The 27,236-nt window shown below is 41.8% G+C and overlaps 1 protein-coding gene across 1 annotated transcript; it reads right to left on the bottom strand.

Moving 5' to 3' along the window:
* Positions 1–1,967: 1,967 nt before the first annotated feature.
* On the bottom strand, positions 1,968–21,577 carry LOC135531539 (far upstream element-binding protein 3-like). The gene is made up of 4 exons (XM_064959556.1): positions 21,512–21,577; positions 15,108–15,176; positions 14,586–14,707; positions 1,968–2,700 (listed from the first exon to the last, which is right to left on the bottom strand). Exons 1-4 carry the CDS (start codon positions 21,570–21,572, stop codon positions 2,692–2,694), a joined length of 261 nt encoding a protein of 86 aa, XP_064815628.1. The 5' UTR covers positions 21,573–21,577; the 3' UTR covers positions 1,968–2,691.
* Positions 21,578–27,236: the final 5,659 nt, after the last annotated feature.

Raw genomic sequence — 27,236 nt, forward strand, 5'->3', positions numbered from 1 at the left:
GTGTTAATGATAAATTGTAATTATTTCGCCACTATGGCCGACCTTACCTCCCTAATCTTATTACATTTGCACACACTGTACATAGATTTTTCTATTGTGTTATTGACTGTACGTTTGTTTATCCGATGTGGCCAATTGTAGTTTTTATCGAAAAGCTGTGCTTGATGTTGGCCAGGTCGCAGTTGTAAATGAGAACTTGTTCTCAACTGGCCTACCTGGTTAAATAAAGGTGAAATAAAAAAATGAACTAAAACAGAAGGCCAAATCTACCCTGGAGTTGTTTACCAAGACAGTGAATGGTACAGTTTTGACTTAAATCTACTTGAAAATCTATGGCAAGACCTGAAAATGGTTGTCTAGCAATAATCATCAATCAATTTGACAGAGCTTGAAGAATACATAAAAAATGTTGCACAATCCAGGTGTGGAAAGCTCTTAGAGACTTACCCATAAAGACTCAGCTGTAATTGCTGCCAAAAGTGTACTGTGAATACTTATGTAAATGAGATATTTCTGCATTTCATTTCCAAATAAATAAGCAACAAATGGGTGAGAAAAGATGGGAGTAGATGGGTGAAAAAAAAAAATCAAGAATCCATGTTGAATTCAGGCTGTAACAACTAAATGTGAAATGGGGGGTATGAATAAGTCAAGGGGTATGAATACTTTCTGAAGGCACTATGTTTGTTTTTTTTTTTTTGGGGGGGGCCCTAAAGCGTCGGCTTATGTCGCTTAATTAAGCCCGGGTCGGCCCTGAATGCACTACTTTGGACCAGAGCCCTATGGTCAAAAGTGGTGCACTATGTAGGGAACAGAGTTCTACAACTTGTTTTGCTAATGTGTTATAATGCGTGAGTGAGTGAATGGGGGATTGCATTTAGTGGATGAAATTATGAATGACAGACTTGTAAACACATAACACTTATGCTTTTTTTCTGGCAGAAAACTAGTCATTACTTTTGCTGTCCACATCATGGCATTTCATATCTTGAAAAATTCAATAGGATCAGGTTAAAATAATGCTTCTGAAAGAAGAGGTAAATTCATACTCAATCGTGGAGTTTAGATTTAATTGAAGCAGGGTACACAGCAACAAAGAACTGGTAGGGAGATTGACAAATCATTATACTTCATACCGGTGCAGTTAACTTTTTAACAGTACAAAAATAAAGATTCTATATTTTCACCACAAAAGCAATTGTGGCAAATTACTTTGAGTCAAAGAGTAAAGAAAGCATAGAAATAAACTAGTGAGAATATATATTGCCTCTATTCATGTTTATGGCATATAAAACTTTAGGTATCTAAATCACACAGTATGCTACAGAACAATGAATTTGTTAGTCCAGTGATATGGCTCTCTGGGTAACTCTGCAGTTAAGCTAATTTGCCATTGAAAAGGCAGCAAACATTTCAAAACAGGAATGTGCTTTACAATAGCCCAAATGGTATCAACTGCCCCAGAAACAAAAAAATTACTACTTTTAAATACATCGTTAGCTGTGCATATGAGAAAAAAAAATCAAAATATAATCAGAGGATACAGTATGCCTTGTCATTAGAAAATATAGTAGAGACAGTAATCATGTAACAAATCATAGCATACATTCTTGCTCACACAAAAACAATCATGTTAGCGAGTAACAGAGTGTTCTGGTTGGGATATTGTGGAAGCTAGGGGGTACACACATTTGCCATACAAAAACAAATATTTTTAACAGGTAGAATGAAAGAAAGGCTTAGCAGTCTTGAGCACAGAGTGTATACTGGGTTTATATTTGCACTTGGTGAGAGATGCAACATCAAATTTCGAAACATATTTACCATATTTGAGCAGTGAATACAGAAAATTGGGAGAGCATCCATGTGAAAACTACACAAACAATCCTTATTCAACAAATATACTTAAATACCCATGTACATAAGGATACATACAAGATTAAATCAAACTCATAATAATAACCCCTTAACAGATCATTTTGACAATCATTTATTACACTTAGGCTTAAACCTAAGATTTCTAATGTAGGAATAAGAACTCATTTTTGTCAACATATTTGTCTGCAAACCGAAACGAGATATTGCACCTCCCTGAACAGAAAACAAAACAATAACACAGAAGAATAACAGGATTAAATAAGAAATTAGACACCATACCAGGAATTTAGTACAAAGAAAACTTTTTCCAACAATAATACATTACATTTCAATCTCTCAACAAAAAAATGTCTACGTAAAAACACAAATCATCACAAGCACATGTTTAAAACATAGTTTACAAAAACAAAACTGTCATTATACTCAATACTCAAGACTGCTAAGCCAATACCATTTTATTGCTAAAACTGGACAAAATAGATTATACTGCATTTTGTTCAAAGCCACACCGACACATTTTAAGTTCAAGTTTGATCAAAAAAAAAAGAAAGTTATATTCTCAAGACCAGAGGGTATTCCAAATTGCCCAGTAAAATATCAGTTTTAGGTAAAAAAATAAAATAAAATAAGAAAAAAAGAAAAAGAAATAGATTTATGAATTATTTTTTTGTTATTCTATAGCTAGTGCATTACAAAAAGGAAAGGTAAGCCGCAAAGTGTTGAAAATATACTTTAGAAACCTCAATAGTACTGTTAATAGCTCTGTTTTCATCATCTCAATGATTCCAGAATCTTCATAAGACGGCGTCCACTCTAATGCTCCTGAAAGATATTACAAAGAGGAAAATGTTGTGTTGTTTACCTTCATTCATGCAACAGCACACACCAATACACGCATGCCTGTAAACTTTTCAAGACTTGGCTTTAACATATACAGTGCCTTCAGAAAGTACTCCGACCCAATTATCGGGCTACCCAAGAGGAAATGCTGGCATTAGAGAGGCAAGGGGGAGTCCATGCGAGATTAAGGCAAAAAGGATAAACCGGCAACCTCTTCCCTCCATTCTACTGGCGAATGTAGTCACTCGGGTTTGCCTCCACATCAACTCCAAGTGGTGTGCTAACTCCAGTGCGGTGGAAGTGTCGACCCACTATTCACCGGTCTTGGAATACCTGATGGTCAAATGCCGACCCTTCTACCTCCCGAGGGAGTTTTCAGCTCTTATCGTGACTGTTGTATTCCACCAGGATAAGAGAAATAACTAGCTGAACAAGTAAGAAAACCTACACTTCCGTTCAAAAGTTTGGGGTCACTTAAGAAAGGTCCTTGTTTTGGAAGAAAAGCACATTTTTTGTCCATTAAAATTAGACGCCGACCGATTAATCGGCATGGCCGATTAACTAGGGCCGATTTCAAGTTTTCATAATCGGCATTTTTGGATGCCGATTATGACCGATTACATTGCAATCCTGGAGGAGACTGTGTGGCAGGCTGACCACCTGTTACGCGAGTGCAGCATCGAAAGGACCTTGTGGCTGCAAGGAGCCAAGGTAAGTTGCTAGCTAGCATTAAACGTATCTTATAAAAAAACAATCAATCTTCACATGGTTGATGATATTACTAGGTTAACTAGCTTGTTCTGCGTTGCAAATAATCAATGCGGTGCCTGTTAATTTATCATCGAATCACAGCCTACTTCAAACGGGTGATGATTTAACAAAAGTGTATTTGCGAAAAAAGCACAATCGTTGCACCTAACCATAAACATCAATACCTTTCTTAAAATCAATACACAAGTATATATTTTTTAAACCTGCATATGTAGTTAAAATAAATTAATGTTAGCAGGTGCAAGCAGAGTTCGGTTATATGCAGCAGTTTGGGCCACCAGACCGTAATTAATTGGCCAGAATTTTACATTATTATGACATAACAGTGAAGGTTGTACAATGTAACAGCAACATTTAGACTTAGGATTGCCACCTGTTAGATAAAATACGGAACGGTTCCTCGAGGTCGACCGATTAATCGGAATGGCCGATTAATTAGGGCCGATTTCAACTATTCATAACAATCGGAAAACGGTATTTTTGGGCAGATTTTTTTTTCTTTTACATCTTTATTTAATCTTTATTTAAGGCAAGTCAGTTAAGAACACAGTCTTCTTTTCAATGACGGCCAGGAACGAGACAGAACGAGAGATTTTTACCTTGTCAGCTCAGGGGATTCAATCTTGCAACCTTACAGTTAACTAGTCCAACGCTCTAACCACCTGCCTCACGAGGAGCCTGCCTGTTACGCGAATGCAGTAAGCCAAGGTAGGTTGCTAGCTAGCATTAAACTTATCTTATAAAAACAATCAACGACTGTCGTTGCTCCAATGTGTATTTAACCATAAATATCAATGCCTTTCTTAAAATCAATACACAAGTATATATTTTTAAACCTGCATATTTAGCTAAAAGAAATCCAGGTTAGCAGGTAATATTAACCAGGTGAAATTGTGTCACTTCTCTTTGCGTTCATTGCACGCAGAGTCAGTGTATATGCAACAGTTTGGGCCGCCTGACTCTTTGCGAACTAATTTGCCAGAATGTTACGTAATTATGACATAACATTTAAGGTTGTGCAATGTAACAGGAATATTTAGACTCATGGATGCCACCCGTTAGATAAAATACGGAACAGAATAAACGTTTTTGTTTTCGAGGTGATAGTTTCCGGATTTGAACCAAGGCTCGTATTTCTGTGTGTTTATTATAGTTAAGTCTATGATTTGATAGAGCAGTCTGACTGAGGGGTGGTAGGCAGCAGCAGGCTCGTAATAGTCAAAGGTATATGGTTTAGAGAGAAATAGTTGACGCGCTGTAATTCCTGTAATAACTTGCGGCTGAACTTGAAAGGGTTCCTTCGTAATTTTACCGTTCATGTCTTCCATTGAGAATGTCTTGATCTACTTCAAATAAGGTCTGTTTCGTGCTTAAACCACCTCTGCGTTTTGATACCCATGTAAATCTCACTAGGATAAGGTAACGTTTGGCAACATATTTTCATAAATCCACTCTACAAAAAAATGACCTTCGCTTATATTTAGCCAATATTGATCAGAGTTACCTTGTCCTATGGATATCTACACAGTTATAAAATTGGTGGTGTAAGCTACCTACACGAAAACAGACCTTATTTTAAGTTAATCTAAAAAAATATCTTATGGAATAAATGAATGAACGAACCGCTTTTCAGATTTTGCTAGAAGGTGTCATGGGAATTTTGACTCGCACATAAGAATCACCTTAAGAAACACCCATTCAAAAGCCCATATGTATTATATTAAGTTAAAATAAAAGTGTTCATTCAGTATTATTGCAATTGTCATTATTACAAAATATTTATATATATAATTTTATTTATTTTTTTAAAATAGGCCGATTAATCAGTATCGGCTTTTTTTGTCCTCCAATAAATTGGCGTTGAAAAATCATAATAGTCAAAGGTATATGAAATACAAATGGTATAGCGAGAAATAGTCCAAAAATAATAACTACAACCTAAAACTTATTAACTGGGTGTCACACCCTGATCTTTTCCCCTGTCTTTGTGATTGTCTCCACCCCTCCAGGTGTCGCTCATATTTGCTTTGGTGTATTTATCCCGGTGTTTCCTGTCTCTCTGTGCCAGTTCGTCTTGTATGTTTTGCCAAGTGGGTTAGCCTAGTGGTTAGAGTGTTGGACTAGTAACCGGAAGGTTGCAAGTTCAAATCCCCGAGCTGACAAGGTACAGCTCTGTCGTTCTGCCCCTGAACAGGCAGTTAACCCACTGTTCCTAGGCCGTCATTGAAAATAAGAATTTGTTCTTAACTGACTTGCCTAGTTAAATAAATGTAAAAAAAAAGTCAACCAGCGTGTTTTCCTGTATTCCTGCTTCTAATTCTCTTTTTGCTTGTCCTCCGGATTTGACCCTTGCCTGTTTTCTGACTCCGTACCCACCTGCCTGCCCTGACCTCAAGCCTGCCTGTCACTCTGTACCTCCTGGACTCTGAACTGGTTTTGACCATTCTCTTGCCTACCCTTTTTGGATTGATTAATAAATAGAAAAGACTCAAACCATCTGCCTCCGTGTCTGCATCTGGGTCCCGCCTTGTGCCCTTTTACTGGGAATATTGACGACTCATGTTAAAAGGAACCACCAGCTTTCATATGTTCTCATGTTCTGAGCAAGGAACTTAAACGTTAACCTTTTTACAGGGCACATATTGCACTTTTACTTTCTTCTCCATCACTGTGTTTTCGCACTATTTAAACCAAATTGAACATTGGTACCGGCTTTTGGTCCTCCAATAATCGCTATCGTCGTTGAAAATCATAATTGGTCAACCTATAATTAAATTAACATAAAATTGATCAGAAATACAATGTAGACATTGTTAATGTTGTAAATGACTATTGTAGCTGGAATCGGCAGATTTGTTTTATGGATTATCTACACAGGCGTACAGAAGCCCATTATCAGCAACCATCACTCATGTGTTCCAATGGCACGTTGTGTTAGCTAATCCAAGTTTATCATTTTATAAGGCTAATTGATCATTAGAAAACACTTTTACAATTATGTTAGCACAGCTGAAAACTGTTGGTCTGATCAAAGAAGCAATAAAACTGTCACCATCACTCCTGTGTTCCAATAAAACTTTATACTACTTGAGTATCTGGAGCATCAGCATTTGTGGTTCGATTACAGGCTCAAAATAGCCAGAAACAAAGAACTTTCTTCTGAAACTCGTCAGTCTATTCTCGTTCTGAGAAATTAAGACTATTCCATGCGGGAACTGGCTCTAACCAGAATAGAAAGGGGAGTGGGAGGCCCCGGTGCACAACTGAGCAAGAGGACAAGAACATTTGAGTGTCTAGTTTAAAACAGACACCTCACAAGTCCTCAACTGGCAGCTTCATTAAATAGTACACCAGTCACAATGTCAACAGTGAAGAGGCGACTCCAGGATGCTGGTTAGGCAGAGTTGCAAAGAAAAGCTGTCAGGCATATTAAGGTACTTTCAACCTCTCCTTGTCCCAGTCTCAAATTTGAAGATGGCCAGCATCATTCCTGTCCTCAATAACTCTAAGGCTTTATGCCACAATGACTACCAGTAGCACTCACCTCTGTAATCATGAAGTGCTTGAGAGGCTGATTATGGCACACATCAACTCCACCATTCGAGACACACTAATTTGCCATAGACCCAACAGATGCATAGATGACGCACTATCCCTGCTCTCCACACTGTTCACCCGCCCTCACCCACCAAGAAAAGAGGAATACCTATAAGAGTGCCTTCATTGACCACAGCTCAGCATTCAAAACCATTGTCCCCTCCAAGCTTGTCACCAGCTACGACTCTGGGGATGCAACTGGATCCTGGACTTCCTGACAGGTCGATTCCCAGGTGGTCAGGCAACATCCCCTCTGCCATGCTGACCCTCAGCACAGGGGCCCCACAGTGGTGTGTACTGAGTCCCCTCCTGTTCACCCACGAGCCACGCATGACTCCAACACTAGATAATGGCGCTGGAGGGGATGACTGCTGTTAATGTTGCTGCTACCGTCTCTTATGACCGAAAAGAGCTTCTGGACATCAGAACAGAGATTACTCACCTCGAAATGGACAAAGATTTTTTTCTTTAATTAATAAGTCAGATGTGAAGGATATACTGCTTCCTGGAGACCAGGCCCAAATCCCCATCATTCGCGTGAAGAAAAGAAGGAAATACAGGGTGCGGAGGTCTGGGTGCCTTATGAGAATTTGTTGGCGAGTGAGTAAACCACCACTACCCTCCGTATTACTGGCCAACGTGCAAGCTGTATTAGGCCTTAAGCAAACAAGAAAATGCTCATCCAGAAGTGGCGCTCCAAGTGGCCGGGGACTTTAATGCAGGAAAGCTGAAATCCGTTTATCTCATTTCTACCAGCATGTCACATGTGCAACCAGATGAAAAAAATTCAACTCCCCGACCACCTTTACTCCACACACAGAGAAGCATACAAAGCTCTCCCACGCCCTTCATTTGGCAAATCTGAGCATAATTATATCCTCCTGATTTCTGCTAACAAGCAAAAACTAAATCAGGAAGCACCAGTGACTCGCTCAATATGGAAGTGGTCAGATTTTTCTTTTTTTTAAAATTTTACCTTTATTTAACCAGGCAAGTCAGTTAAAAACAAATTCTTATTTTCAATGACGGCCTGGGAACAGTGGTTTAACTGCCACTTCAGGGGCAGAACGACAGATTTGTACCTTGTCAGCTCGGGGGTTTGAACCGCAACTTTCCGGTTACTAGTCCAACGCTCTAACCACTAGGCTACCCTGCCACCCGATGACTCGGATGCTACGCTACAGGACTGTTTTGCTAACACAGACTGGAATATGTTCCGGGATTCATCCAATGGCATTGAGGAGTATACCACCTCAGTCACTGCCAACATCAATAAGAGCATTGACGACGTCGTCCCCACAGTAAACGTACGTACATTTCCCAACCAGAAGCTATGGATTACAGGCAACATCCACACCTACATAAAAGGCTAGAGCTGCCGCTTTCAAGGAGCGAGACATTAATCCGGACGCTTATAAGAAATCCCGTTATGCCCTCAGACGAACCATCACAGGCAAAGCGTCAATACAGGAATAAGACTGAATCCTACAACACCGGCTCTGACATTCATCGGATGAGGTAGGGCTATTACGGACGAAAAAGAGAAACCCAGCCACGAGCTGCCCAGTGACACGAGCCTACCAGACAAGCTAAATGCATGTTATACTCACTTTGAGACAAGCAACACTGAAGCATGCATGAGAGCACCACATGTTCCGTCCGACTGATCAAGCTCTCCGTAGCCGAGTTCACAAAGTCACGGGGCAAGACGGATTACCAGGACGTGTAGTCAAAGCATGCGCAGATCAACTGGCTAATGTCTTCATTGACATTTTCAACCTCTCCCTGAGATGGTACCTACATGTTTCAAACAGACCACCATAGTCCCTTTGCCCAAGAAAAACCTGTCTAAATGATTACCATCCTGTAACACTCACATCGGTAGCCATGAAGTGCTTTGGAAGGCTCGTCATGGCTCACATCATCACCATCATACCAAAAACCCTAGACCCACTCCAATTCGCATACCACCCCTACAGGTCCACAGATGACGCCATCTCAATCGCACTCCACACTGCCCTTTCCCATCTGGACCACCTATGTGAGAATGCTGTTCATTGACTACAACTCAGCGTTCAACACAATAGAGCCCACAAAGCTCATCTCTAAGCTAAGGACCCTGGGACTAAACATCTCCTTCTGCAACATGGTCTTGGACTTCCTGATGGGCCGCCCCAGGTGGTAAGGTTAGGCAACAACACATCTGCCACATTGATCCTCAACACTGGGGCCCCTCAGGGGTGTGTGCTTAGTCCCCTCCTGTATTCCCTGTTCACCCATGACTGCGTGGCCAAGCACAACTCCAACACCATCATTACATTTGCTGACGACATATCATTGTCCTGATCAGGACAATGTTAAGAGAGACCTGGCAGTGTGGTGCCAGGACTACAACCTCTCTCTCAATGTGAGCAAGACAAAGTAGCTGATCATGGACTACATGAAAAGGAGGGCTGAACAGGCCCCGTTAACAAGGCTCCCGAGTGGTGTAGCAGACTAAGGCACTGCATCTCAGTGCAAGAGGCTTCACGACAGTCTCTGGTTTGAATCCAGACTGTATCACTTTCGGCCGTGATTGGGAGTCTCATAGGGCTGCGTACAATTGGCCCAGCGTTGTCTGGGTTTGGCCATCAACGTAAATAAGAATTTGTTCTTAACGGACTTGCCTAGTTACATAAAAAAAACATTGACGGGACTGAAGTGGAGCAGGTCGAGAGTTGCAAGTTCCTTGGTGTCCACATCATCAACAAACTATCATGGTCTAAACACATCAAGACAGTTGTGAAGAGGACACAGCAACACATTTACACCCCTTAGGAGACTGAAAAGATTTGGCATGGGTCCCCAGATCCTCAAAAGTTCTACAGCTGCACCATCGAGAGCATCCTGACTGGTTGCATCACCACCTGGTATGGCTCCGCATCTGACCGTAAGGTGCAACAGAGGGTAGTGCAAATGGCCCAGTACCTCACTGGGGCTAAGCTTCCTGACATCCAGGACCTATATACTAGGCGGTGTCAGAGGAAGACCCCTACCGCACAGCAAAAATGGTCAATAGCCACTTGGACTATTTACATTGTATCTGGGGAAGGGTATAAAACTCTTTCTAGATTGTTGGAAGTTTCCCAGAGCACAGTGGTGTGTTCCAGACTTGTTCTTCATGATGCAAATCTCTGTCATGACTACACGTGAGGTTCACAATTAACGTTGACAAATCTCTGAGACTACCTGGTCTTACACAGTGCACCAACAGGATGCGTGGTTTTATATGCAGTATTCTGTTTAGACTTGATTAAACACTTAGGTGGATTAAAACTCATTTTTTCAACCATAACACATTTTTTGTTAACAAACTATAGTTTTGGCAAGTCAGTTAGGACATCTACTTTGGTCAACATTAGACAGATTATTTCACTGATCATTCAGAGATATCATCACATTAAGCATTGCGACTGAATCTATTTGTTTTGCGATTCGATACTGAGATTGGAGATGAGATGTCTGCTGCAGAGAGCATGAAAAAGTTTTGATCAGTCAGGGAAATAAAACATGTTGGCTCACTATTTGAATAATTTTGCACTTCCAATTTTTCAGTTCTGTCTCCTAGAGATGAATGTTTTTCAATAAAGACCCTGTGAAAACGCTGGAGGAAATATCCAATAAAGTTTGAAATATCCAATAAATGTTTCCACTTCATGATTGTGTCCCACTTGTTGTTGATTCTTCACAAAAAAATACAGTTTTATATCTTTATGTTTGAAGCCTGAAATGTGGCAAAAGGTCGCAAAGTTCAAGGGGGCCGAATACTTTCGCAAGGCACTGTATATCCACAGTAAAATGAGTCTATATTGACATAACCTGAAAGGCCGCTCAGCAAGGAAGAAGCCACTGCTCCAAAACCGCCATAAATAAAGCCAGACCACGGTTTGCAACTGCACATGGGGACAAAGATCGTACTTTTTGGAGAAATGTGCTCTGGTCTGATGAAACAAAAATAGAACTGTTTGGCCATAATGACCATCGTTACGTTTGGAGAAAAAAGCGGGAGGCTTGCAAGCCAAAGAACACCATCCCAACCTTGAAGCACGGGGTGGCAGCATCATGTTGTGATGGTGCTTTGCTGCAGGAGGGACTGGTGCACTTCAAAAATAGATGGCATCATCAAAATGATGTGGATATATTGAAGCAACATCTCAAGACATCAGTCAGGAAGTTAAAGCTTGGTCGCAAATGGGTCTTCCAAATGGACAATGACCCCAAGCATACTTCCAAAGTTGTGGCAAAATGGCTTAAAACTTCTCTAGAGTAGGGGGCAGCATTTGGAATTTTGGATGAAAAGCATGCCCAAATTCAACTGCCTGCTCATCCCCAGAAGATAAGATATGCATATTATTAGTAGATTTGGATAGAAAACACTGAAGTTTCTAAATCTGTTTGAATCATGTCTGTGAGTATAACAGAACTTATGTAGCAGACAAAACCCGGAGGACAAACCATTCAGATTTTTTTTTTCAATGGTTTTCCAGATTTCTAAGGGACTTGCTTGCAGTTGCTATCGCTTCCACTGGATGTCACCAGTCTTTAGAAATTGGTTGAGGTTATTCCTTGTGTAATGAAGAAGTAGCCCTGTTCAAAACGAGGGTCACTTCATGTGTCCCGTTTGATAGAGGCGCGTGACCAGAAAGCTAGCGTCAGTTTGTTATCTTCCTTGTATTGAACACAGATCATCCAGTCTTCAATTTTATCGATTATTTACAACTTCTTCCGTGTTGCCCCAAATTTCTAATGAGTTAACTGTTACATGATTAAAAAAATCAAATAAAAAGTTTTAAATCGGGTAACAATTAATTAGTGGATTAAATGAATCATCAGATTAATGAAAGTCAAGTCATGACAACACTGACAGAACAACAGAGTTCATTGTATGAGATGGGAGAACTTGCAAGAAGGACAACAGTCTCTAGAGCACTTCACTAATCTGAGATTTATGGGAGAGTGGCCAGATGGATGCCACTCCTGAGAGAAAGTGCACAACAGTTCGTCTGGAGTTTGGTGGCAAAAAGGCCCGTGGGTCTGTGGTCTGATGAGACAAAATTGTAACTTTGTCCTGGATGCAAAGCAATATGTCTGGAGAAAACAGCACAGCCTATCACCCTCTTAACACTATTGCTACCATGCATAGTGTTCAGCATCATTCTGTGGGGATCTAACTTAAGAGTTGAATGGAGCCAAATACAGGGAAAATCTGCAGAGCAAAAAGAATGGGGACAAGAATGTTCCAAAAGGACAAACAAGCATACAGCCAAAGCAAAATGGCATTAGAACAATAATGTGAAAGTCCTTGAGTGGCCCACCAAATCCAGACTGAATACATTCAAGCCAAAGCTGTTCACCACCACTCCCAATCTAACTTAAGAGCTTGAGAAAATCTGCAAGGAATGGGACAAAATCCCCAAATCCAGATGTGAAAAGCTGATAGACATACCAAAGACGACTCAAAGCTGTAATCACCGCTAAAGGTGCTTCTACATTCGGGGTTATGTAAATTACAGATTTCCTTTTCAATAAATTTGCTAAAATGTCTAAAAACAATGTCATTATGAGGTATAGTTTGTAATCAATTTATTCCACTTTGAATTCAGGCTGCAACACAACAAAATGTGTAATAAGTCCAGGGGTATGAATACTTTCTGAAGGCACTGTATGTTTAAAGGCAGAGCTGTGCAGAGAGGCAGACACAGTGCTGTGCTGAGAGGCAGTGCACTGTTTAGGGGTAGAAACAGAGCAATTTAAAGACTGAGGCAGAGACAGAGCGGTTTAGAAGCAGAAAATCTGTTTAGAGAACGAGAAGCGAGAGACGGCGCTGTTTAGAGGCAAAAACAGAGCGGGTTAGAGACAAAAAAAGAGATGATAAGAGAGAGGCACATAAACTCAGCAAAAAAGAAACGTCCCGTTTTCAAGACCCTGTCTTTCAAAGATAATTCATAAAAATCCAAATAACTTCACAGATCTTCATTGTTACACCGTTTCCCATGCTTGTTCAATGAACCATAAACAATTAATGAACATGCACCTGTGGAACGGTCGTTAAGACACGAACAGCTTACAGACGGTAGGCAATTAAGGTCATAGTCCTGAAAACTTATGACACTAAAGAGGCCTTTCTACTGACCCAGAAAAACAGCAAAAGAAAGATGCCCAGGGTCCCTGCTCAACTGTGTGAATGTGCCTTAGGCTGCAAGGAGGCATGAGGACGGCAGATGTGGCCAGGACAATAAATTGCAACGCCCGTACTGTGAGACGCCTAAGACAGCGCCACAAGGAGACAGGACAGACAGCTGATCATCCTCGTAGTGCAGACCACATGTAACAACACCTGCACAGGATCGGTACATCCGAACATCACACCTGCGGGACAGGTACAGGATGGCAATAACTACCCAAGTTACACCAGGAGCGCACAATCCCTCCATCAGTGCTCAGACTGTCCGCAATAGGCTGAGAGAGGCTGGACTGAGGGCTTGTAGGCCTGTTGTAAGGCAGGTGCTCACCAGACAACACCGGCAACAACGTTGCTTATGGGTACCAACCCACCGTCGCTGGACCAGACAGGACTGGCAAAAAGTGCTGTTCGCGGTTTTGTCTCAACAGGGTGATGGTCGGAGTCGCGTTTATCGTCGATGGAATGAGCGTTACACCGAGGCTTGTTCTCTGTAGCGGGATTGATTTGGAGGTGGAGGGGCATCACCGGACTGAGCTTGTTGTCATTGCAGGCAATCTCAACGCTGTGCGTTTCAGGGAAGACATCCTCCTCCCTCATGTGAAACCTTTCCTGCAGGCTCATCCTGGCATGACCCTCCAGCATGACAATGCCATCAGCCATACTGCTCGTTCTGTGCATGATTTCCTGCAAGACAGGAATGTCAGTGTTCTGCCATGGCCAGCGAAAAGCCCGGATCTCAAACCCATTGAGCACGTCTGGGACCAGTTGGATCGGAGGTTGAGGGCTAGGGCCATTCCCCCCAGAAATATCTGGGAACTTGCAGGTGCCTTGGTGGAAGAGTGGGATAACATCTCACAGCAAGATCTGGCAAATCTGGCGCAGTCCATGAGGAGATGAGGAGGAGCAGTACTTAATGCAGCTGGTGGCCACACCAGATACTGACTGTTACTTTTGACCCCCTTTGTTCAGGAACACATTATTCCATTTCTGTTAGTCACATGTCTGTGGAACTTGTTCAGTTTATGTCTCAGTTGATGAATCTTATGTTCATACACATATTTACACGTTACGTTTGCTGAAAATAAACGCAGTTGACAGTGAGAGGACGTTTCTTTTTTTGCTGAGTTTACAATGTAGTTTAGAGACAAAAGGCTGTTTAGGTCATGTTTAGAGAAAGTTGTTTAGAGGCAGACAGAGCTGTCTAGAGGCAAAGACCACTGCTTAGAGAGCTGTTTAAAGCCATTGTGAGTACAAGTTTGGCTGTGTTGTACATTACCTGAAGACCTGGGCCCTGGGTTGCCTGTGCACCCGGCCAGAGGTACGCTCCCTGCTGCCTGTAATACTCTGCCACAGCCGCGCTGTATTCTGGGAGCGAGCTCTGCTGCTGAGATGTCTGACCTAAAGACATTGTGAGAAAACAGCATCAAATAACGCTAGCACAATCCTATTTCTAAACCTTGACTATGTCTAAAGACAACTGACAAAATGAATGAGCCTACAATTTCTTATATTAATCCTCCCATGCTTTGTTATAGTCATGGACAATAATCTGGGTATTTTGGCCTGCAAACACAGAAAGGGCCATGAAGGTGGACATGGAGAATCATAATCATTGCATTATCTGCAATGTCTACTACTGGGGATATACTGCGCTAAATGCTGAACCTCAAGCTTTGATGCAGTTGCACTAAATTGTCACAATAAAGCAAAGTTACTGAAAAACAAAACTCTGAATATTGCATTTGTTCGAAAAGTCACATGGGTAAGACAGGGTTTGTATGGTCTCATGAGCACTTGCCTAGCTTTTTATAATACTGCTCCCATGCTTTAGAGTAGTCCATCTGGCCTGCTTGGGGTCCATTGTGACCTGTACCCAAATAATACAACATTGTATTAAACATATGACAAATACCAGTGTATTTAAGATGGGCTCCAACATTTGGGGATAAGTTCTCTAACATTTGGGGATATGTATTTGCTTTGCAGCATTTGGCCCAAAGCTGTCAGAACTCACTTGATTCGGTGAATAGTAGTCAACTTATATTTTAATTTTCCTCAGAAGCCCTTCTGACAATTGTTTTGTTATTTGTAGAACATTTCTGTTTCGCCAATGAAATTGGTTCAAGCCATAACAGACTAACCCCTTCAATTGGCTTACAAGCAAAAGAGGAGTGGATGAACTCTAATGTGTACCTACTAGACCTGGTTCATTCTAGGGCTGCATGATTAATCCAATTCGCATCGAAATTGCAATGTCCATATCGCAAGAGGCTGTGTGCGATACTTTGAAATACCCCTCAGCCGCATGGAACATTGTTTCTATAGTTTACTCGTTGTTACTTATGATTTGTCGGATGTTCGAGTGGTCTCTCACTGTCCTCCGGTTTCCACTAGTGACCACAGCCACAAAGTCAAAATTGGCTATATTGTAAAGATTAATGAGAACAAACATTGCTTTTTGGTCTTGATTTAAGGTTAGGCATAAGGTTAGCACAATGGTTAGGCTTAAAATCAGATTTTAAGATAACTAGTAGAAATAGGTAGGATTTATGATTTTGTGCCATTACAGGATTAAGACTTATCGCTGGTCAGATGTAGCAGGGCTTGAAAACTAATACGTATTACAAAAAGGATTCCCAGCCGCGAGCTGCCCAGTGAGGCGAGCCTTCCAGATGAGCTAAATGCCTTTTATGCTCGCTTCGAGGCAAGCAACACTGAAGCATGCATGAGAGCACCAGCTGTTCCAGATGACTGTGTGATCATGCTCTTGGCAGCCGACGGAAGCAGACCTTTAAACAGGTCAACATTCACAAAGCCGCAGGGCTAGACGGATTACCAGGACGTGTACTGAAAGCACGTGCGGACAAACTGCCAATTTTCAACCTCTCCCTGACTAATTATAATACCTACGTTTCAAGCAGACCACCATAGTCCTTGTGCCCAAGGAAGAGAAGGTAACCTGCCTAAATGATTACCACCGTAGCGTTCACGTCATAAGCCATGAAGTGCTTTGAAAGGCTGGTCATGGCTCACGTCAATGAGCCACTCCAATTCTCATACCTCCCCAAAAGATCCACAGACGACACAATCTCAATCGCACTCCACACTGCCCTTTCCCACCTATACAAAAGGAACAACTATGTGAGAATGCTGTTCATTGACTACAGCTCAGCTCAGCTGTAGCTCAGCGTTCCAACACCATAGCGCCCACAAAGCTCATCACTAAGCGAAGGACCCTGATGGGCCGGCCCCAGGTGGTAAAGATAGGCAGCAACTTAGTCCCCTCCTGTACTCCCTGTTCACCCACGACTGCAACACCATCATTAAGTTTGCTGATGACACAACAGTGGTTGGCCTGATCACCAACAACGATGAGACAGCCTATAGGGAGGAGGTCAGAGACCTGGCAGTGTGGTGCCAGGACAACAACCTCTCCTTAATGTGAGCAAGACAAAGAAGCTGATGGTGGACTACAGAAAAAGGCAGGCAAAACAGGCCCCCATAACATCAACCGGGGTGTAGTGGAGCGGATTGAGAGTTTCAAGTTCCTGGTGTCCACATCACCAAACAAATATCATGGTCCATCACACCAAGACAGTCGTGAAGAGGGCACCGACAACACATTTTCACCCTCAGGAGACTGAAATAATTTGGCATGGGTCCTCAGATCCGCAAAGTTATACAGCTGCACCACCAGAGAGCATCACTGCCTGGTTGCATTACTGCCTGGTATGGCAACTGCTGATGCCTCCGACCGGCAAGGCACTACAGAGGGTAGTACAACCCAGTACATCACTGGGGCCAAGCTTCCTGCCATCCAGGTGTCAGAGAAAAGCCAAAAAAGTTGTCAAAAAGACTCCAGTCACCCAAGTCCTAGACTGCTCTCTGCTACCGCATGGCAAACGGTATGGGAGCGCCAAGTCTATGACCAAAAGGCTCCTTAACATCTTCTACCCCAAGCCATTAGACTGCTGAACAATTCATCAAATGGCCACCCGGACTATTTACATTGACACCCCCTATTTGTTTTTACACTGCTGCTACTTGCTGTTTATTATCTATGCATAGTCACTTTACCCCTACCTACATGTACAAATTACTCTCGACTAACCTGTACCCCGCACATTGACTCAGTACCCAGTGTATATAGTCTCATTATTGTTATTTTATCAAGTTACTTTTTATATATGTTTTTACTTTCGTTTCTTTTGTAAATATTTTCTTAACTCTTTCTTGAACGGCATTGTTAGGTAAAGCGCTTGTAAGTAAGCATTTCACGATAAGGGCTACACCTGTTGTATTCGGCTCACGTGACAAATACAATTTGATTTGATGACCCTGTCCTCCTGCACCCGCAGAACACACACCAAGACCGCCCCCTGCCACTCAAGCAGGTAGTGCAGTTCCTGACTGGCCAAAGTTATATTCACACTGTCAGCGTGCAGTTCTTATATTAATGCATGCGGTATTGCAAACAGACTTGTCCAATTTGTGAAAACAATGCAGCTTACCAATTGCTTCTTTATATGCATCGACATCTATAATATGCATCTACTTTGTGAATCTTCCTCTAGCGCGACCTGAAAAAAGATTGTTAGTTACAGAGGTACTTTTTTTAGCACGCTGTATCTAGCCACTAATGCTAATTGACTGAGCTAAATAAAGGTGGTATTAAATTATTTGACCAGATAAATTGACTGAGAATACATTCCTGTTTACAGATTAACGCCCTGGGGAATAGTTACAGGGGAGAGGAGGATTAGACAACGCCTGGGGAATAGTTACAGGGGAGAGGAGGATTAGACAACGACCTGGGGAATAGTTACAGGGGAGAGGAGGATTAGACAACGACCTGGGGAATAGTTACAGGGGAGAGGAGGGATTAGACAACCCACCTGGGGAATAGTTACAGGGGAGAGGAGGATTAGACAACGACCTGGGGAATAGTTACAGGGGAAAGGAGGATTAGACAACGACCTGGGGAATAGTTACAGGGAGAGGAGGATTAGACAACGACCTGGGGAATAGTTACAGGGGAGAGGAGGGGATTAGACAACGACCTGGGGAATAGTTACAGGGGAGAGGAGGATTAGACAACGACCTGGGGAATAGTTACAGGGGAGAGGAGGATTAGACAACGACCTGGGGAATAGTTACAGGGGAGAGGAGGATTAGACAACGACCTGGGGAATAGTTACAGGGGAGAGGAGGATTAGACAACGACCTGGGGAATAGTTACAGGGGAGAGGAGGGGGTGAACGCAGACAACGACCTGGGGAATAGTTGATTAGCGGCCAGCCAGACAGATGGATGCAGGGTGGTATGCTGCTGGCAAAGAAATTTGGCTCACAAACGTTAGCCATCTAATAGACTGGTACCAGTGGTGGTGGAGATCTGAATGTTTGTGCAACGACATGTTCTGAATGAAAATCCTCTGCTTTTTCATTCATTGCAAAACACCGTATTCAAAGTGCCCACTATTCCAAACATCGAAATAGAAAAAAAATATTTCCTTAAGAAAATGTTTGCTTGTCTTGAACTATGGTTGTGAAGAACGTTGTCATGGGATTGAAAAACCTTTGTTGTAGTAGTAGTAGTAGTAGTAGTAATGGTGGTAGGCTACTGACTGCAGTAGTTAAGAAGAGGTACGTAATTGCAAATCATATTAATCTTTGGTGAAATATTATTTTGTCAAAATCGTGCAGCCCTAGTTCATTCCCAACTAAATAAGTCTTATGCCTGGATGGTGTTTAACACGCTGGGTCAGAAACATCTAAACATGTTTGTGGTGGTGTTTAACACCAGCCAACCACACCTACTGCTGGGTCAGAAACATCTAAACATGTTTGTGGTGGTGTTTAACACTAGCCAACCACACCTACTGCTGGGTCAGAAACATCTAAACATGTTTGTGGTGGTGTTTAACACCAGCCAACCACACCTACTGCTGGGTCAGAAACATCTAAACATGTTTGTCGTGGTGTTTAACACCAGCCAACCACACCTACTGCTGGGTCAGAAACATCTAAACATGTTTGTGGTGGTGTTTAACACCAGCCAACCACACCTACTGCTGGGTCAGAAACATCTAAACATGTTTGTGGTCGTGTTTAACACCAGCCAACCACACCTACTGCTGGGTCAGAAACATCTAAACATGTTTGTGGTGGTGTTTAACACTAGCCAACCACACCTACTGCTGGGTCAGAAACATCTAAACATGTTTGTGGTGGTGTTTAACACTAGCCAACCACACCTACTGCTGGGTCAGAAACATCTAAACATGTTTGTGGTGGTGTTTAACACCTGCCAACCACACCTACTGCTGGGTCAGAAACATCTAAACATGTTTGTGGTGGTGTTTAACACTAGCCAACCACACCTACTGCTGGGTCAGAAACATCTAAACATGTTTGTGGTGGTGTTTAACACCAGCCAACCACACCTACTGCTGGGTCAGAAACATCTAAACATGTTTGTGGTGGTGTTTAACACCAGCCAACCACACCTACTGCTGGGTCAGAAACATCTAAACATGTTTGTGGTGGTGTTTAACACCAGCCAACCACACCTACTGCTGGGTCAGAAACATCTAAACATGTTTGTGGTGGTGTTTAACACCAGCCAACCACACCTACTGCTGGGTCAGAAACATCTAAACATGTTTGTGGTGGTGTTTAACACTAGCCAACCACACCCTACTGCTGGGTCAGAAACATCTAAACATGTTTGTGGTGGTGTTTAACACTAGCCAACCACACCTACTGCTGGGTCAGAAACATCTAAACATGTTTGTGGTGGTGTTTAACACTAGCCAACCACACCTACTGCTGGGTCAGAAACATCTAAACATGTTTGTGGTGGTGTTTAACATAGCCAACCACACCTACTGCTGGGTCAGAAACATCTAAACATGTTTGTGGTGGTGTTTAACACCAGCCAACCACACCTACTGCTGGGTCAGAAACATCTAAACATGTTTGTGGTGGTGTTTAACACCAGCCAACCACACCTACTGCTGGGTCAGAAACATCTAAACATGTTTGTGGTGGTGTTTAACACTAGCCAACCACACCTACTGCTGGGTCAGAAACATCTAAACATGTTTGTGGTGGTGTTTAACACCAGCCAGCCACACCCACTGCTGGGTCAGAAACATCTAAACACCTACTGCTGGGTCAGAAACATCTAAACATGTTTGTGGTGGTGTTTAACACCAGCCAACCACACCTACTGCTGGGTCAGAAACATCTAAACATGTTTGTGGTGGTGTTTAACACCAGCCAACCACACCTACTGCTGGGTCAGAAACATCTAAACATGTTTGTGGTGGTGAACCAGCCAACCACACCTACTGCTGGGTCAGAAACATCTAAACATGAACTATTCCTCCTGTCCTATTCATGCTCTATTTGGCTCAGTGTGAAGTCCCGCCAAGGGACAGATTTATGATTAGCTTCCCCTCCCCAATCCTAACAGAAACCACTAAGGGATAACTGCATAACTGACCCAAGCACAGCAACCTCTACTTCACTGATTACTGAGAATTGCCCTGAGAAGATGAAATAACTTGGACAATTCAAACTCTGACTTATCTGCTTGTAAGCATTTATGAGTCTTACATTTGAGAGATATTTGTAAGACACTGAAATTAGCCACATTTTGCAGAGTCCATCTTTATATGTCTATTTCATATAAACTCTGTGCAAAATCGTTTCAAAACTATGTTTAAGCTGAGGAAGTATCGATATCAAGATATTGCTGTAAAGTTCAGCCTGGTGGAACCAGCCTGATCGCTGCATTCACCTTTGGTTTCAATGACGAATGTCACTTGGGCTCCCAAGTGGCGCACTGGTCCTAAGGCACTGAATCTCAGCTTGAGGCGTCACTACAGACAACCTGGTTCGAATCCAGACTATTACAACCGGCCGTGACTGGGAGTCCCATAGGGCGGCGCACAAGTGGCCCAGCGTCGTCTGAGTTTGGCCGGCGTAGGGGCCGTCATTGTAAATAAGAATTTGTTCTTAACTGACTTGCCTCGTTTAAATAAAGGTTAAATAGATTTAAAAAAATAAAAACATAATGCAGATCAGGCTGGTTCCATCAGGCTAGCAGAGTTGATGTTAATCGCAATACAAGAAAGGGTTACCAAATGTTTACAGGCTGTGCTTATGACTAGCTGTTGAGCAAAAGGTGACTTACTGGGGTCCTGCTGGCCTTGAGGCTGCCATGTTTGATAGGTAGTCCCCCATCCTCCTGTCATGAAGGTCTGGCTCCACTGCCACAACTTATCAAGACAGAAAGCAGAAAGAGCTACAGCAACACAAAAAAATGCATTTAGGTACAACCGACAGGGCGAACAGAAAGTCTGACTTACTTTTGATGAGTTGCAGGACCTTGAGTGAAAGGCTAAATCCAAAATTATTGTTGCTCACTATTCCTGAACCCTGAAAAAAAAAAAATACATTCAACACTGTTAACCAGAGTAAATAACACCAGGTTGAATAAGTTGAAATCATGGCAGTATTTATTTAGTCGACTAACAGTTAATAATTAAAACGTTTAGAAATGTTTAACAATTAGCCTAGGTAGTCCTGTTGACTCATCACTAGAACTGCCAGGCCTTTCAGCTATAAGTATCTGCTAGAGAATGTTAGCATACGCTGGACCCCCATTCTAACAATCTAATAAACAAATGATACATACAGTGCATTCAGACAAGTATTTAGACCCCTTGACGTTTTTGTGATGTTACAGCCTTATTCAAAAATGGATTTATTTAAAATATATATATATTTTAAAATATGTAAATACTCAATCTACACACGATACCCCATAATGACAAAGCGAAAACAGGTTTTTCTTTCCTTCTTTACATAAGTATTCAGACCCTTTGCTACGAGACTCTAAATTGAGCTCTAGTCAGGAAAGAGGGAAAGAGGAACGGAGCAAAGTACAGAGACATCCTTGATGAAGCTCAGGACCTCAGACTGGGGTGAAGGTCCACCTTCCAACAGGACAATGATCTTAAGCACACAGCAATGCAGGAGTGGCTTCGGGACAAGTCTTTGAATGTCCTTGAGTGGCCCAGCCAGAGCCCGGACTTGAACCTGATCAAACATCTCTGGAGAGACCTGAAAATAGCTGTGCAGTGACGCTCCCCATCCAACCTGACAGAGCTTGAGAGGATCTGCAGAGAAGAATGAGAGAAACTCCCCAAATACAGGTGTGCCAAGCTGGTAGCATCATACTCAAGAAGACTTGGAAGTTGTAATCGCTGCTAAAAGTGCTTCAGCAAAGTACTGAGTAAAGAGGTCTGAATACTTATGTAAATGTGATATTTCAGTTCAGAACATCTCTAAAAACTTTTTTTTCTTTGTCAAACTATTTCATCCATTTTAGAATAAGGCTGTAACAAAATTTCAGGGGGTCTGAATACTTCACGAATGCACTCTGTGCTATCAGAAAAACAACAATTTGGTTGTGTTTATGAAGGTCTAAGGTAACAGAATGAAAACATATTTTTAAAATAAATTAATAGCATTTTCAGTAGTTTCTTAAAAACCAAAAACCACTAGTTCAAGAGTTAAATCCATCAAAGAAATCTGTTCTAATTGAGTTTGTGCAGGTCTAAAGAAACATTGTGGAATAAGAAAATGTATATTTTAATCAGATTACTAGTCTGTGCTTAGTGGCCTGAGAAACACTGTCGTGCGAGTGCTGAACACATGGACAGTGCTGTTATTCAAAAGTGATGTTTGGAAATAGAGCTGCACCTCTAGAACATTGAGAGTTATTTGACTCTTTCTGATACGTTTAACCTGAGACTCTTGAGGAGGATTTGAGTTGCTCCTTTCCCTGCCTCTGTCAATTCCAAGCTGCACCCATCTCGTCATGTACAATTTGGCAACTGATAATATTGTCACTCATCAGACTATTGCCAATTTAATCTAACTCTTATTAAGTGTGAAATTTGTTTTGGTTTAGGTGTAGTTTTAAAATTGGGCCGGCTTTGCAGGCTGTCTGGCATCATTCGCTTCCCGTCGCTCATCAACTCGGATAGAGTCAGGGATCTGTTTTGCATCAATCTAAAGGCCTACTGTAACAGGCACCATTCGCTTCCCGTCGCTCGTCAACTCGGATAGAGTCAAGGATCTGTTCAGCATCAATCTAAAGGCCTACTGTAACAGGCATCATTCGCTTCCCGTCGCTCATCAACTCGGATAGAGTCAAGGATCTGTTCAGCATCAATCTAAAGGCCTACTGTAACAGGCACCATTCGCTTCCCGTCGCTCGTCAACTCGGATAGAGTCAAGGATCTGTTCAGCATCAATCTAAAGGCCTACTGTAACAGGCATCATTCGCTTCCCGTCGCTCATCAACTCGGATAGAGTCAAGGATCTGTTCAGCATCAATCTAAAGGCCTACTGTAACAGGCATCATTCGCTTCCCGTCGCTCGTCAACTCGGATAGAGTCAAGGATCTGTTCAGCATCAATCTAAAGGCCTACTGTAACAGGCATCATTCGCTTCCCGTCGCTCATCAACTCGGATAGAGTCAAGGATCTGTTTTGCATCAATCTAAAGGCCTACTGTAACAGGCATCATTCGCTTCCCGTCGCTCATCAACTCGGATAGAGTCAAGGATCTGTTCAGCATCAATCTAAAGGCCTACTGTAACAGGCATCATTCGCTTCCCGTCGCTCATCAACTCGGATAGAGTCAAGGATCTGTTAACAGGCATCATTCGCTTCCCGTCGCTCGCAGTCAGGATCTGTTCAGCATAAAGGCCTACTGTAACAGGCACCATTCGCTTCCCGTCGCTCATCAACTCGGATAGAGTCAAGGATCTGTTTGCATCAATCTAAAGGCCTACTGTAACAGGCATCATCAAGGATCTGTTCAGCATCAATCTAAAGGCCTACTGTAACAGGCATCATTCGCTCGCTCATCAACTCGGATAGAGTCAAGGATCTGTTTTGCATCAATCTAAAGGCCTACTGTAACAGGCATTCGCTTCCCGTCGCTCCACTCGGATAGAGTCGATCTGTTCAGCATCAATCTAATGGCCTACTCGCTGATCAACTCGGATAGAGTCAAGGATCTGTTCAGCATCAATCTAAAGGCCTACTGTAACAGGCATCATTCGCTTCCCGTCGCTGATCAACTCGGATAGAGTCAAGGATCTGTTCTGCATCATTCTAAAGGCTGTAACAGGCACCATGTTTCCCTTACAATATACTTGATTAGTACTAGAAGTATAGTAAATACATTCTAGTACCATCTTCATACAAAGAAACACAGAGAATGTTATCAACCTGCGAGCACGCAGACAAATGATTTGCTATAAACACACTTGCCAACGCTGATAAACAGGCATAACACAAAGTTAAAGAATTAATTGCAAAAAGAAATATTCGTGAAAATATATTTTCAGGACAAGATATGAGAACAAGAAATGTATTGGTTGTATCAGACTCTGTATTGAGCATTACGCATTAATACGCATTAATTAATTCAGTGAGGAGAGAAATACGTACAAAGTCAAACGCCAGTGGCCAGTGGCCTACGGCAGATGTAGTGTTAAAGGCACTTGGGGAACTTTTTCAAACAACTACTTACTCCGATCTTGTCATCGATGAGCTGGCGTGCTAGTTCCATCTGTTGCGGGGTGCCTCTGATGGAGAAGATGCGGACATTGGGGTCGGTGTTGTGAGGGGGGTTCCTCTGCAGCTCCACGTGGGCTCCAGACTGCTGGTTGATGCTCTTGATGGTATCTCCGCCTGGACAGACATCACATCACATGAGACTCCACACGGCTGGGAATAGCACATCCTTGGTCATTCTTTGACAGCACCCTTTGTCATTTGTATGCAATAGGGTTAGCCGATATACGATATCGGCAAAATTTGACCAAGACAATATATGGTTGAGATATCGTAATGTGCAAGACGACACTCTACTTGAAGTTTGTAAATTAAACCTGCAGTTCTCTCAGATGGGTTATATCAATATGTTACAAATTAAGCCTAAATGAATTAACTAGTTCTTATTTTATTGCTTTGAGAATATTTTTCATGAAAAGCAACCATCATCATAAATAAGCACATAAATAGCAGTGTAGTATTATTTAGTCATTAAAGGAAAATACCACTCCTGTTTTTGGTATTTGTTTCATTAGCCCACTGTTGATATAGTCAACATGTAAAGTGCTGGTCCCATGTTTCATGAGCTGAAATACTAAATCCCAGAAATGTTCCATACGCACAAAAAGCTTATTACTCTCAAATGTTGTGGATAAAATTGTTTATGCCAGCAATCCTCCGGGTGCTGGCCCGCTTCTGGTACCGAGGCTAGTTGAGAACGTTTAAAAATAGAAAGAAAAGAGACTGCTACATTATAATGCTATGTCAGAACATCAAAGAGACTGCTACATTATAATGCTATGTCAGAACATCAAAGAGACTGCTACATTATAATGCTATGTCAGAACATCAAAAGAGACTGCTACATTATAATGCTATGTCAGAACATCAAAAGAGACTGCTACATTATAATGCTATGTCAGAACATCAAAAGACTGCTACATTATAATGCTATGTCAGAACATCAAAAGAGACTGCTACATTATAATGCTATGTCAGAACATCAAAAGAGACATTATAATGCTATCAAGAGAGATACATTATAATGCTGTCAGAACATCAAGAGACTGCTACATTATAATGCTATGTCAGAACATCAAAAGAGACTGCTACATTATAATGCTATGTCAGAACATCAAAAGAGACTGCTACATTATAATGCTATGTCAGAACATCAAAAGAGACTGCTACATTATAATGCTATGCCAGAACATCAAAAGAGACTGCTACATTATAATGCTATGTCAGAACATCAAAAGAGACTGCAACATTATAATGCTATGCCAGAACATCAAGAGACTGCTACATTGTAATGCTATGTCAGAACATCAAAAGAGACTGCTACATTATAATGCTATGTCAGAACATCAAAAGAGACTGCTACATTATAATGCTATGTCAGAACATCAAAAGAGACTGCTACATCATAATGCATTATAATGCTATGCATCAGAACATCAAGAGAGACTGCTACATTATAATGCTATGTCAGAACATCAAAAGAGACTGCTACATTATAATGCTATGTCAGAACATCAGAGACTGCTACATTATAATGCTATGTCAGAACATCAAAAGAGACTGCTACATTATAATGCTATGCCAGAACATCAAAAGAGACTGCTACATTATAATGCTATGTCAGAACATCAAAAGAGACTGCTACATTATAATGCTATGTCAGAACATCAAAAGACTGCTACACATTAAAATGCTATGCCAGAACATCAAAAGAGACTGCTACATTATATTCATGTGAACATCAAAAGAGACTACCAACATTATAATGCTATGCAGAACATCAAGAGACTGCTACAATATAATGCTATGTCAGAACATCAAAAGAGACTGCTACGATGTAATGCTATGTAGAACATCAAAGAGACTGCTACATTATAATGCTATGTCAGAACATCAAAAGCAGGTTACTTGAATATCGTCGATCTCCTTTAATGCCGGGAGTACATTACAACTTCCCGAAATCCTAGAATCTCTGAGCCTCTCACATTAAACGTCTTTCCAGTAGTTTGTATTGCCAACGTAATGGAGGCTGCAAACTAGCAAGTCAAACACTACAAGATTCTTCACTTGGTCGTGATACCCGCAGTTCACGAAAACAGTATGATGTGTTTAGATGTTTAACCTGGCTAGAACCAGCTGTGGTTTCAAGTAGCCTCAAACATTTTCAGTCAGACATTAACGCTTCCATCAGAGTTGACATATCTAGCCAATACATTTTGAATTGAATAACATTGCTTGTGAATTTCAGGGCTGTAACGATCT

The sequence above is a fragment of the Oncorhynchus masou genome, unplaced genomic scaffold (assembly GCF_036934945.1).
Source record: "Oncorhynchus masou masou isolate Uvic2021 unplaced genomic scaffold, UVic_Omas_1.1 unplaced_scaffold_1633, whole genome shotgun sequence".
NCBI classification, from domain to species: Eukaryota; Metazoa; Chordata; class Actinopteri; order Salmoniformes; family Salmonidae; genus Oncorhynchus; species Oncorhynchus masou.